At 36.9% G+C, this 13,170-nt stretch overlaps 1 protein-coding gene across 5 annotated transcripts in view; it reads left to right on the top strand.

Moving 5' to 3' along the window:
• Positions 1–13,170, top strand: part of LOC129282895 (protein phosphatase 1 regulatory subunit 12A-like) — a 38,064-nt gene that overhangs the window by 18,097 nt on the left and 6,797 nt on the right. For 4 of the 5 annotated variants that reach the window (XM_064114658.1, XM_064114659.1, XM_064114661.1 and 1 more), the window contains 4 exons: positions 7,930–7,979; positions 10,117–10,219; positions 11,807–11,938; positions 12,473–12,523. In XM_064114658.1, coding sequence (XP_063970728.1) covers positions 7,930–7,979; positions 10,117–10,219; positions 11,807–11,938; positions 12,473–12,523 — 336 coding nt within the window. Of the gene's footprint in view, positions 1–712; positions 909–7,929; positions 7,980–10,116; positions 10,220–11,806; positions 11,939–12,472; positions 12,524–13,170 lie in introns of those variants that run through there. The other variant, XM_064114662.1, reaches the window with a different exon arrangement.

The following is a 13,170-nucleotide window of genomic DNA, read 5'->3' as shown; positions in this document are numbered from 1 at the left end:
TTTCAGCCTCCAAGAGAGGAAGAGAAAAATATCTTTCCCTTCTTTTGTTTTGGTGTGAAATTTGTGACTCATTCTCTTGGTGATGTCTTTGAGCATTTCCCGGCATTCTGGGGAAGAAAAGGGGGTGTGCGTTCCTTTCAAACAAAAATGGAGTCACCAGTATTTGAGAATGTGTATGTGGCACCTTTCTTCGTTTCCTTTTCTTTTTTACAATCGGTTCTTTCTAAAAGAACTGGAACCAAGGGTCCCAGCCGGGTGTGAAACTATTTCTGCAAAAAAAATCCCGAAATCTGGAGAACCCAGCTGCTCTTACACAATGCAGTATTCATGCAGCTATCACAATAGGTATTGTTAGAAGAACATCTAGGTCTGCCTGTATTGGTGAAGTGCAAGGTTATGAAGTATGGAAATATGATAAGGTATTTAGTCGGTAGTTTTGATGGTCCTTGTGTCGTTTTGATGATCCCGGCTGAGGAATCGAAACCGAGTCGGGTTTAATCACGCTTCTTTTGTTGGGAATAGTCTGTTTTGAGATCGTTGTCAGTGGTACATCTGTTGTGGATTGTGGCAGAAATCTGCAATTTCATTTTGCATGAAATGCACGAAATGATATTTCTGTTACGTGATTGTAAGGCATTGCGATTTGGTGCACAGTTCCATCAAAATTCTAATGATATAGCAGTAATGTGATTTACCGAGATAAAGACGAGTGTAACAGAAGCCAGTTCAACATATACATTTATGATTCATTAGTTGGATTGATTTGCAGCAAGTTTTAATTCAGTAGTTATATGATGGATCCTTTTGATTCAACGGCTTACATGTTAGTGTCAGATGATGACAACGATGATGATGATGATGATGATGATGATGTTTTCTACCATTGTGAAAGTGTGTATGTTAACCAGGTAAGGATCAATTGCCCCAGGGTACTGTAATGTGAATGATACAATCGATAATTGCGATTGATTGTGCTTTTTTTTTTACATGGTTTATCATAATTTACAGTTACATTCAATTATACAGTTGTTTTTTTTATTGATCTTCTTTGTGACAAAGCCAGTTTCTTCATCTTACAATCGATCTCAAATATGGAAGGCCAGCAATGCTATATTGTACTTAACATACAACACTTTATTATTTTCTCAATTTGGACTTGCATAAGAGAGGGTTGTTTGGGCTTAAATAATAATAATTGGATTTATATATTCCACTGTATTCCACTTAACATTCAACACTTTATTATTCTCTCAATTTGGACTTGCAGAAGAGAGGGTTGTTTGGGCTTAAATGCAAGATAGCACACAACAAGTATGTTTAGCACAGGGCCACGTAATATTAAGCTTCGCGATTAATCATGGGACTGATGTCGATGATGGATTGCATCAAGTTTTGTGTAAGATCAATCATAAAAATCAGATCAGTCGCTAACCTTCATGATACAGGACCTTGGACCCACCAACACAGTACAGCAATATGTAATCACAACGCGAGCTGAGCTGGGGGGTGTTTCACAAAGATTTAAGTATGACTTAAGTCGGTGCTGCACCAGCCCGAGTTTGCTCAATCTTGAGATTTTAGCCGGATCGGCCCTCTTCGTGGTTAATCTCGAGTTTCAAGAAACCCCGTCTCCACCACCGCAAGAAGAGCGATTCCTGCTCGAGCGAGGAATCGATGCATTATGGTCTGACGCCGTGAATAAAATAATCCCAAGTTGACTTGGGATTGCAATCTCAAGATTAATCCATTACAAATAATCTCGAGATTGTTCAGATCGGGATAATTTGCCGGATCAGAAATAGCGCGCTAATTTTAAATTTCGGGCTGGTGCAGACGGCCCTTTAGAGTCGCACTTAAATGCCAATGTGTACCTGATATGCAACATGCAATCTTATTGATCAATATGCAGTAGTATGTGTCCTCATGGCACGATCTTACCAATGCAGTCATGCCTTTTATACCACACGTAACTAGGCATTCAAGTGCGACTTATAAAAGTCATACGTAAATATTTGAGAAACACCTCCCTGGTCTGATTTGCACTACTTATTGCGCAATTGGAGAAACCCATGCAATCTTCATATAAGGTGGTTTCAGACCGCCTCGAAGTTCGCCAGTTCCAGGTATTCTCTGATCGGGAAATTTACCCCGATCAGAAAATACCAGGTATTTTGGCGGTGTGAAAGCAAACTACGCGTAATATCCCAGAAAGAAAATACCCGATAAATAGTAGGTACTTGGCGAAATTACGAGAACTTTCGCGGGGATTTTTCCAAGGTCGTGGGTATTTTGGCGGTCTGAAAGCAAATTACGGGAACTTTTAGCCCAGCGTGTCGTTGGGTGCGGCGCCGTGCATGGGTTGCTGCTGGGCTAGTGATTTTGAATTTCGCGCCTTGCTGCTTATCAGACCATACTGCGCATGCTCGTAACTTCAGGAACTTATCCCGAAGGGTATGTTTCAGGGCGGTGTGAATGCAGGAATAATTAATGGGTATTTTTCAGCCTAAAAAAGTTCTCGTAATTTAACGGGGATTCTTGTGATCGAGGCGGTTTGAAACCACCTATATACTGGGACACCAATAAACTGAGGTTGAGGTGGATAAGCTTGCAGCATGCTTTTTAACCACATAATCACAAAAACAAACAGAATATATTTTATTTGATAAGTTGCAGATTCGACCATTTACAAACTCCTGATTTGCTTCTATCCAAAGTCTAAACTGATATTTCAACTTTTGAAACTTGCGAATGGGATTGAAACTTCGCAAAATAAAACAAATTTATTTTAAAAAATTCTCTCTCGTTTATGTTTGGGCTGGTTTTTTACTTCGATGAAATCCCCAAAATTTTCACATTGCTCCTTTGATTTTGTTATTCATTAAAATCTTTAAAAAAGTTTCCCCCTTTTTTAGAGTGCCTAACTGCCAAACATGTGACAATAGTCTTCTAGGGTAAAATCATTATGGATAATCTCCTTTATTGCTACAATCACTATGACAGCTTTTTATTCTGAACCCATAGAAATTTGAATATATTGATGCATCGTTACAACATATGTATTACATACAGTGCCTTTTCTTACAGCTCTTTTATTTGTATTATCTATCTGGTCTGATGATGTTTAACTATTTACATGCAAACCCTATTGAGTTTGCACAGTTCTTGTATGTCACTCAAATTTTCACACGACTCGTCTAACCAAATTTGCCTACCCCATAGAAACGGAGCCTTTTTTCTGTTTCTACCTTTGAGAGAAATCTAGTTGGGTGTTGTGTGTGGATATGTCACAAATTCTGTTTGCAGTAGAAATTAAGCACACAGTTCAATAGAAACGCAATGTTTGTGTTTTTGCCAGGTTCCTCTTAAAGGCTTAGCATATAATAAGGAAAATGACTCGAAAGAACATGCTTTTCAAAAGTGAATTATGAAAGGTGCTTTCTTTTCGTTGTTGTTGAATGTAGCTTCTCCTAAAGAACCTAGTTAGGGGTGTGGGAGGTCGATGCATTTGTTGGGTTTTTTTGGCACAGGGATGTGTGTAACTTATTTCAGATAGGGATATAACTGTTCTGTGATTGTGTATGACACTTTCATGCCCCTCCCCCCTTCTCCCACCCCATCCTGTCCCATATTTATGTTTCAATATACTCCACACATTTTCTTTTTCATTTTGCGTATTGTTGGTTATTCCCACTCTTCAAATTTCTTTGAACTTTGGTCTGTCACCCCCCCCCCGTCCTTTTCTCTCTCCTTTCATTGTTTCTGTGTCTCCTTTTTTCTCTCTCTCTTCCCCTGCTTCCCCCCCCCCCCCTCTCTCTCTCTATCATCTTGCTTTATTATTGCTCCTCCTCTCTAGGTGGTTTCAGACCACCTCGAAGTTCGTCAGTTCCAGGTATTTTCTGATCGGGAAATTAACCCCGATCAGAAAATACCAGGTAATTTGGGAAATGTCAAAGCAATTTACTTGTAATCTCCCCCAAAAAAATACTCGCTAAATAGTAGGTACTTGTCGAAATTATGAGAACTTTCGTGGGGATTTTTCCAAGGTCGCAGGTATTTTGGCAATGTGAATGCAAATTACGGGAACTTTTAGCACAGCGTGTAGTAGGGCGCGGGCGCCGTGGGTGGCTGCTGAGCTAGCGATTTTGAATCTCGCGCCTTGCTTGCTTATCAGACTGTATACTGCGTATGCTCGTAACTTCAGGAACTTATGTCGAAGGGTATGTTTCGGGCGGTGTGAATGTGGGAATAACTAACGGGTATTTTCTTGCCTGGAAAGGTTCTCGTAATTTAAGGGGGATTCTTGTAATCGAGGCGGATTGAAACCACCTTCTCTTTCTCCAATCTTCTTGACTCTTTTCTTTACTCCATCTCTCCCTGCCTGCCTTTCCCCATTGCCTTATATAGTGTACACAGGGGGCTATCCATAGCCATACTCCCTCATTATAAACTTAGTAGTCTTAGCCAACTGAAAATCATACACAACTTGGTCTTCAACAAATCAAACAATGTGTGCATGTAAATTGTGCTTGATTGTTTATTTTTAAATTTCATTTAAATGCAACTCTGCTGCAATGATCCCCCATTCATGTGACAAAATTGAGATATTTTATTCCAATTTAGATTTTTATACAGTTTCTGAATCTGAAGCAAAACCAGACCCATTCATGAAAGTTATCAATTACAATGGGTTGACATTACTCTGGTCAATTTACTCCTCGCCAATAAAGTGCTATTATTTCAGTAGCATATGATAGTAACATTTACCTCGTTGAGTTGTCATAATAAAAAGTTAAATGATAGAACTGCCGAGAACCTCTCAGACTGAGGAGCAACTCGTCGACACTGTGTCAAACAAGGGTCTTGTTTCCGAGACTAAGGGATGGATGCATGTACATCACAGGCAGTGTGGGACCAAATGATCACTTATCAGTCGGGCATCCTTGGTATGCGGGATACCCCCATCTTCTCATTCTGGCCCGTATTACTTGAAGCATAGTGATTGATTGTACAATTGATTTGTGCAATCGATTGCATGCAGTGATCATTGCAATGAAATTTGAAGATCGTCCCTATAATCAATTGCTGAGTTTTGTGTAAACGGGTCCTGACCACCATTTTGATGATAATGATGCTCGCTGGTGAACTTGAGGGAGGAGGCTGATTGCCATGTGGTCTCATACCATTTGGTCTAGCCCTTTAGTATTTGGTCTGCACATTAGACTACCAATTTAGTCCAATTCCATTTGGTCCAATCGTTAGTTGGTTTGATATTACATTGGCCAATCCTAAGTTCCTCTAATGAATAATGTACATAGTCAATCAAATTTCCTATGTTGTTTAATGACTGGTCTGTTTCTTAATAAGCCAGTTCGTAGTTCCTTTCTGCTCATGATCAGAAGATTCTGCGCATGATCAGAGAAAGGTCATTTGTACTAAAGTTGCATGGTGGTTTAAAATTTAATGAGATAAGCACCAACTTTCATGTCTTCTCATATATTCTTTTCAATTGTGTTTTTCATTTGCATCCACAAAGAACAAAAATGCGTCCACGACTGGTATTTCACTGCAGTTTGCCAAGTACATTGTACAACATGCTATAATATAATAATAATAATAATAATATAGGGTATTTATATTGCGCACATATCCACCTTGTTAGGTGCTCAAGGCGCTCCTATATTACCCGGCTAAGCTAGGCGTTCATAGCGCACACAGCTGTTTAAAGGGGAATCCAGCCTTGGCCATAAAATGTTGTGTTGGGAAGGAGAAAAATAAATTAAACAGAATGGTGAAAATTTGAAAGAAATCGGACAAGCAATAAGAAAGTTATAACTGCTTTAAAATTGAGATCACTAATACTATGTAGATTTCAAATTGGCAACTGGGTAAGTAAATTATGACAAGGGGCAAGGACAACTTTCCCATAGGCCATGTACTTTATTATCAGGGATTTGTGGTTTTCTCCTAAGTACCCATTCCTCTGGGGCAGTAATCTAAATATAACCCAGGTAGTATATTGTTTTATGTCCTCATGAAAGAAAAATATAATTTAAAATAAAACTTTTGGGAAAAATGACATTTTAGCCATAATATGTATTGGAGTACATGGAAGAGTAGTCCTTGCCTTACATCATTGTGACATCCCATATGCGGCCAATTTGAAGTCTCCATGGATATAGTGATTACCAATATTTACAACTTTTAAAAATTCATAACTTTCTTGTCTTTTGTCCAATATTGTTCAAACTTTCACCCATCAACTTGTCTGATTTTTCTTTTCCTTATGAAAACAAGTTTTCTTTTGGGTTGGATTCCCCTTTAAGGAATTACTTCCTACCGGTAGTATATGAATATGCATTCAAAGTAGAAATGCAACAAATACCTTCATGGAGTCTTCAATGGTGTGCTATTCTAGTCACCTGGTATAATTCAATTTCTTCATCCTGCTATGTAAGGCATGCATATGTTATATCCTGCTTTGAAATCTGCCTATCATAATGAAATAAATGAAAGGTCATTTGACCAAAATTGTCCCTGATGTAACTACGAACTGGTCTATTGATGAGAAAAAAATATTAATGAGACCAAGCTGGTTTTACATGCAATTTCAAAATACGAAATGATGGTCAAGATGGTATAACATTTTATAGACCAAATGGTTTTAGACAATCCTGTTGTACATGTACATATATATAATATATATTTATATGAAATGGGATAAAACCATGCGGGATAGAGCTAAACATGCAGTATGTTTACATAAAAAACAATAACTGCCACTTGGTTGATTTACTACCAAGTGGCAATTTTATCTCATATTTCATGCTCTCTGCTATTTTAACCAGCATCTTCGTTCATTGCAGTAATCGGGCGGATCCAGGATTTTTCAAAAGGGGAGGGGGCACATTTTCCCAACAAAAAATTTGACAAGCAAAAAAAAAAAGGTCTTCACTTTCAAAAGGGGGGGCACAATTGTGTTTTAACAATTACAAATTTTAATTGTGCCTCTTAATGGGGGGGAGGGCATTGGCCGGCTTTGCCCCCCCCCCCCCCCCCCCCCCCCCCCCGTCCGCCAGTGGTAGTAATAATGAATATGTTCTCAACTTCTCGAAGCTGGATGTCTAAAGTTTTATTAATTGTCATGACTTGTTGTATGTAATCAATGTATATATTGCCTTGGTGTACGAAAGTGCAACTAAAATGTAATGAAATCTTGTACCGGTATATGTTAACTCACAATATTTATTTCTGTTTTGTCTCTAATTATAACTAGACAATAAGGTATGTGATGTATCATTGTACATGTATATTTGTCATTGAGTATGTTTGTATTATATGCTATGTACAATGTCTTGAAGATGTACTGTATTAATGAAATGTGTATGTGGAATGTATGTCCAAAGTGTTATGTCTATTAATTGATGGCATAATGAGCAGCCCTTTGCTTGATTCAAAAGCAGCTCATTTGGATGCTTCTTTCCGCATCAAGTTATCAACTGATTATTATGTACTTTCTATCAGTGTAAGTATGGTACCAAAAAAAAGAGTGTATTAAATACTTTGTAATAAACCTTTTTTAAAGTTACATATGATTAATCATATTTTGTGAATATCCCTATGCTATAGTTTGAGAATCTCATGATTAAATCTCTATTGAATATTAATTAAATTTGGTGTTACTCAAGGTTTGATCGTGTCACCACTACTGTTTGTTTAAAATGCACTTGTTCATTTATTATCTATAATTTCATTAGAAACTAATTGATTTGGTCACAAAAGAATATTCAATTTTTGAAATCATCATTTGGAGGAGATTCATAACATTGCTAATGCTTTATGATTATTTCTTAAACTGCTTCTGATAGTGTATAAACTTAAGGTAATAAAGATTAATTTGTTGTTGTTTTGTTTTTCCTTCTTGATGCACAGACAACTGACCGTTCTTCGAGACCGTCATCAACTAGCTCAGTAGGAAGCAGGTAAGTTAATGAGTTTTCATAGTGACATTTTTAAAAGAGGGTTGATTTTATTGGAGATGCTGTTAAAGTGATTGGTTAACATTGGTTTGACTTTTAAAAAATCTGAGCTAGAAGGTTACACTTGTCACCTGTGTCTGTGATATGTTACAAAAATGAAGCCCAGAAAAAATTGTGTTCGAAAATAATTATTTAGTGCTTCAAAAATTGAAATATAAAGTGACTGAAAACACCATCTTAATTTCATCCCATACACTTATGTGTACTATTTAGGTGTCTATAAGACGCCTATTTACAAAATCAGGGTTTGCCTTGTAGTTTTAGCTTTTCATTCTCAATAATGGTTGTTTTCAGGGTTTATTAGTTCTAATACATGTACATGCACTTGTATACATGTTTCATCTTGGTTTGAGAATTTTTTAAATCGGCTGCTCACAAAGTTAAACAATACCTTTAAAGAGGGTTGATTTTATTGGAGATGCTGTTAATTATTTACGTCAATTTTCCAATGACATGATGACTGTACTGATTCTACATGGCATTGAAAAACATGCACTGGGGTATAATCTAGTACTGTAGATATCAAGTAAAATATGGGGAGATGAAATCCTTTCCATTTGAAGTTTGAAGAAGCCAAAGGAATTAATCTTTTTAACATCTCATTAAAGCTACCGTAAATTACAGTAGTTGCAGTAAAACACTAATTTCGTGAGAAAGTCTGTAAAACCAAGGTTAAGTATGACTATATCATCGTGGATCTAGATCTGGTACAGTTACATAAACTGAACTTTGTGAAATCATAAAATCTAAGCTGAAATACGATCACACTGAAGATCGCCAACACAGATAGGCACACGTGGGACAGTGTATTATTATTGCTGGAATAAAGACCCGACGGAAGTGACCGAATCCGCGCTTATTTTGCTTATTTCTCAGCAATTACACAATTTCTTCCAGAATCCTTTGGCACATATTTTTTATTCATACAAACAGACACTTGGGTGGTCATTATATTAGATTCTGTAAAAAGTCATTTTGAGATCGTTACCAGAACTGGAATTTACCTTTAAATGTGTAATAAAACTTATTTTCAACTTTGCACTGAATCAAGATGAGCTTGAAGCTTTTTGACTGGCACTTTTCAAAGGAATTAATAGAAAGAGCAAAGATGAAAGCAAATGAAGGAAAATGGAAGCCAGCAGAACTTGTTTTACTCTGGACTGATTCAGAAAGTATTAAAGGGGAAGTTCACCCTGACGAAAAGTTTATTGTAAAAATAGCAGAAAAATGATGAAAAATATTGGTGAAGTTTTCAGGAAAATCCATCAAAGAACAAAAAACTTATTAGAATATTAACCATTTGGTCTGTATGCGAGCTGCTTTTCTACATATCGAATGATTAGAAGTCAATGAAAGCTTTTTTTCAGAAAACTGATAATGGCTTTTATTGTACCTTCAGTATATCAACATACAAATCATTTCACACCCGCTCCTAAAAGAAAAATAAGTCACCACGAACCACTAAAAAATTGAAATTTATGCATTTTATCTTGCATAATATATGGGACAGCTGCTCGTATATAACGTCACAAATCAAAAACTTAAAATTCTAATAATTTAATTTTTGATGGATTTTCCTCAAACATTCACCATAAATTTTTTTCTGCTATTTTTACAACAAGCTTTTGTCAGGGTGAACTTTCCCTTTAATTGTTGAATGAAGAAAAATGAACGAGATTGTATAAAACTGTGGTAACCTGACTTACATTGAACTTTATTCAATGAGGAACTAAACAAAACTTTATTTGCTTTATTCAGTGAATCTAAGCTGACATAACTGAAATAAAAAATACTCTCCTAAATTTCATTTAACTGACCTGGGGGGTGTTTCACAAAGATCTAAGTATGACTTACAGTCGCACTTAAATGCTGACGCGTACACAATTTGCAACGCTCAATCTTATTTATCAATACGCAGTTAGTAGTGCGTGTCCTTTTGGTATGATCTGACCAATGCGGTCATGCCTTTTGTACCGATGAAATTAATTTAATGGTTTTACTAGATTAAATGACTATGAACTAAATTGAATGACAATGAAATAATTTGAACTGTTTTGAATTTGATGTTCTTCTACGCCAGATACGGGGACTCATCATCAGTGCTGGATAGATCGAGAGGATCAGATAGAAATCAAACTTCAACTCGCTCTTCTACGGGACAATCGTGTTCATCTTGCAAAAAGGTAAGATAGGAAATGCGTGAAAGGCATGTAGCAGTAAAAAAATTTGGTGCACTATAGGTGGTTTCAAACCGCCTTGGTCACAAGAATCCCCGTTAAATTACGAGAACTTTTTGAGGCTAAAAAGTACCACTTAATTATTCCTGCATTCACACTGCTTCGAAACATATGTAGTATGGTCTGATAAGCAAGCAAAGCACTAGATTCAAAATTGCTAGCTCAGCAGCCACCCACGATGCCTGCCCCCATCTACACGCTGGACTAAAAGTTCCCGTAATTTGTGTTCACACTGCCAAAATAACCGCGACCTTGGAAAATCCCTGCCAAGGTTCTCGTAATTTTGAAAAGTACCTACTTTTCATAGTTGGTATTTTATTTTGGGTAGATTACCTGTAATTTGCTTTCACATTGCCAAAATTTCCTGGTATTTTCTGATTGGGGTAAATTTCCCAATCAGAAAATACCTGGAACTTACAAACTTCAAGGCGGTCTGAAACCACCTTATGTTACTGGGATATGAGATGATAAAATTTCACAGAGGCAAGGCCTAGTATGTGTCTTGTCACAAGTACATGTTTCGTCAAATTGCTGTATAAAGCTGTGGAACAATCAAATTCCTTTTAAAAAAAGACAGCGCAAAGTCTGCAAAATATGTCACAATGAAGGATGATTAGATAATCTATACTTGACCCAAAAAAAATATCAGCAACAAATTAAAATGTCCTGATTTAGGGCGTTTACATTTTTTTTTAATAAGAATAAGAATTTTCTTCTTGTTGGGAATCGCTCATCTAATCTAATACATGTTCATGAACATAAGCATGAAGCAGGAAATTCATCCACATTGTGCTGCATGTAACCCAAGCAAGGAGAAGGGCATCCAGCAAGATTTATTCCTTGAATGCTCAGAGCGCTGGAAGTGAAAGCCGGCATAGATAATATTGTTCCTCGGAATAGATTACTTCTAGCTCGATGGCACTGTATAAATGCCTATCATTATAAAAAGTGAACCAATTTATCTCGACGTGTCAGAAAACTTTAAAAAAACTTCTTAGTATTGTCTTGTCAACTTTGAAAAACGCTTTTAGTATAAATGAAGATGTAAGTGAAGAACTGATAGTTAAGGTTAGTGATTGTGAAAGGTTTCACTTAATACTTAATAAGTTTCATTGATACTTATTGAAGGAGGCTACTATTAAAAGAAAATGCATATAATTGTAAATATTGAAATATACAACCAGGATATAGCTATCCCACAGAATCTTTTATACATAAGATTTACACACTCATTTTTTTGTTTTTGCATTTTTTCGTGGGGCCTGTTTAAAAAGGACTTGCAAGTGTTGCAACTTTGCCATAATGGCAACTACCGTGGTAACAGGGCTCAGCAGCAAATCATAATCAAGGGTTCCGTGGTAGTTGCCATAATGGCAAAGTTACAACAGTTGCAAGTCCTTTATGAAACGGGGCCCCAGATCCCCTGTCCATTAATCATTCCCCCTTCGAATGTAATAATGACTTGAAGATCCATCCAAGCAAAATTTTGAATAACCATATATCGTTTGCCTCATCTCAAATCTCGTTTCACAGTTATTTGAAGAGAAAGACACACTTATAAGCAAACTTCAGGGTGAGGTGAAACAGAAGGATCAAGAGATAGCTGAACTAAAGAGCCAATCAGATCGTAGGTCAGACTCGAGGTCAGGGGATTCAGATAAAAGAGTAAGTGAAGAATGGCATTCAGAGACCAAGACCCGATACTTGACCAGTGTAGACATAGACATATTCCGTTTTCATTAACACCTTATATTTGGTCTGCCCCAGGCCCACACTAAAATAGTCCACACTACAAGCATTCAGTAACTACATGACAGAGCGGTGCTACTTTTACGATCACCCATTCAAATACTTGGGCACATCAGGGATGACGCTGGTCTGGTGCTGCTAATAGCAGCATCAAAGTAGCACCGGTCTGGCACGGGCTGTTTTAGCACGCGGAATTAATAAGCTCAAAATTTCATGACTTATCCAGGAGCTGGTCTGGACCAATTTTGTAAACATAACCTATGAGTCTGCTCCAAGAGCCAATTTCTGAAAAATATTTATGCCAAACATATTAACTACTGTACAGTGTACAGTAAAGGAATGTGTTGTGCTTTCCCAAGTATTGATAATTTTGTGTGATAATGTGACTTAAGTAGGAACTTATTTCTGATTATCATATGTTTCAATTTTTTTTAATTATTGTGCTTACAGGAAAGACGGGGATTAGAAAGAAGAATTTCAGAGCTTGAAGAAGAACTCAAGGTTAGTCCAAGGACACAAGTTGATATTAATTTTAAGAGAAATGCAATGACTTTTATGAGATTAAAAAAGAACAATTTAATTTACATCCTCTAAGGGCCTTTTCACACGAGAATCTGGAACCATCATTGTAATGATGATTGTAATTCGTCTTTAGAATCATCTGACCATTCACACGCTCACTCGAAAACTGTGATTTGAATTCAAATTTCTGTGCCGGAAGGCAGTATTGTCCTTGATGAATTGTCATTCAAAGCACTGCATCGCAATACGATGAGTGAATGACAATAGTATTATCACGGCAGTGCTTGAAATGTCACGTAAGCTCTGCCCCCCAAAGAGGTTTTGGAGGTCAAGCCTTTCAGACATAAAATTCGTACCGTAATTTGAGTAAAACTAAACTGGAATTTACCTCCGGAGTAGAATTTGAACTTGTGATTGTGATTAGCGTTTGTGATTCTAGTTTGGTTCACACGTGCTAAAAATTCGTCATTAGAATTATTATTTTTCACTGGAATCATCATTCAAATTACAATTTTGGTACCGTGTGAAAGGGCGGTAAGGAAAATACTAAGAGTTAGCGTTAGAGTTATCCCCAACCCTAACACCAAAGATTGTTTGAAATATTTAAACAATAAGATACTAAGTAA

Source organism: Lytechinus pictus, unplaced genomic scaffold, assembly GCF_037042905.1.
Source record: "Lytechinus pictus isolate F3 Inbred unplaced genomic scaffold, Lp3.0 scaffold_20, whole genome shotgun sequence".
Classification (NCBI taxonomy): Eukaryota; Metazoa; Echinodermata; class Echinoidea; order Temnopleuroida; family Toxopneustidae; genus Lytechinus; species Lytechinus pictus.
The sequence above is the reverse complement of the archived record's forward strand: the minus strand, read 5'-3'. Positions and strand labels throughout refer to the sequence as shown.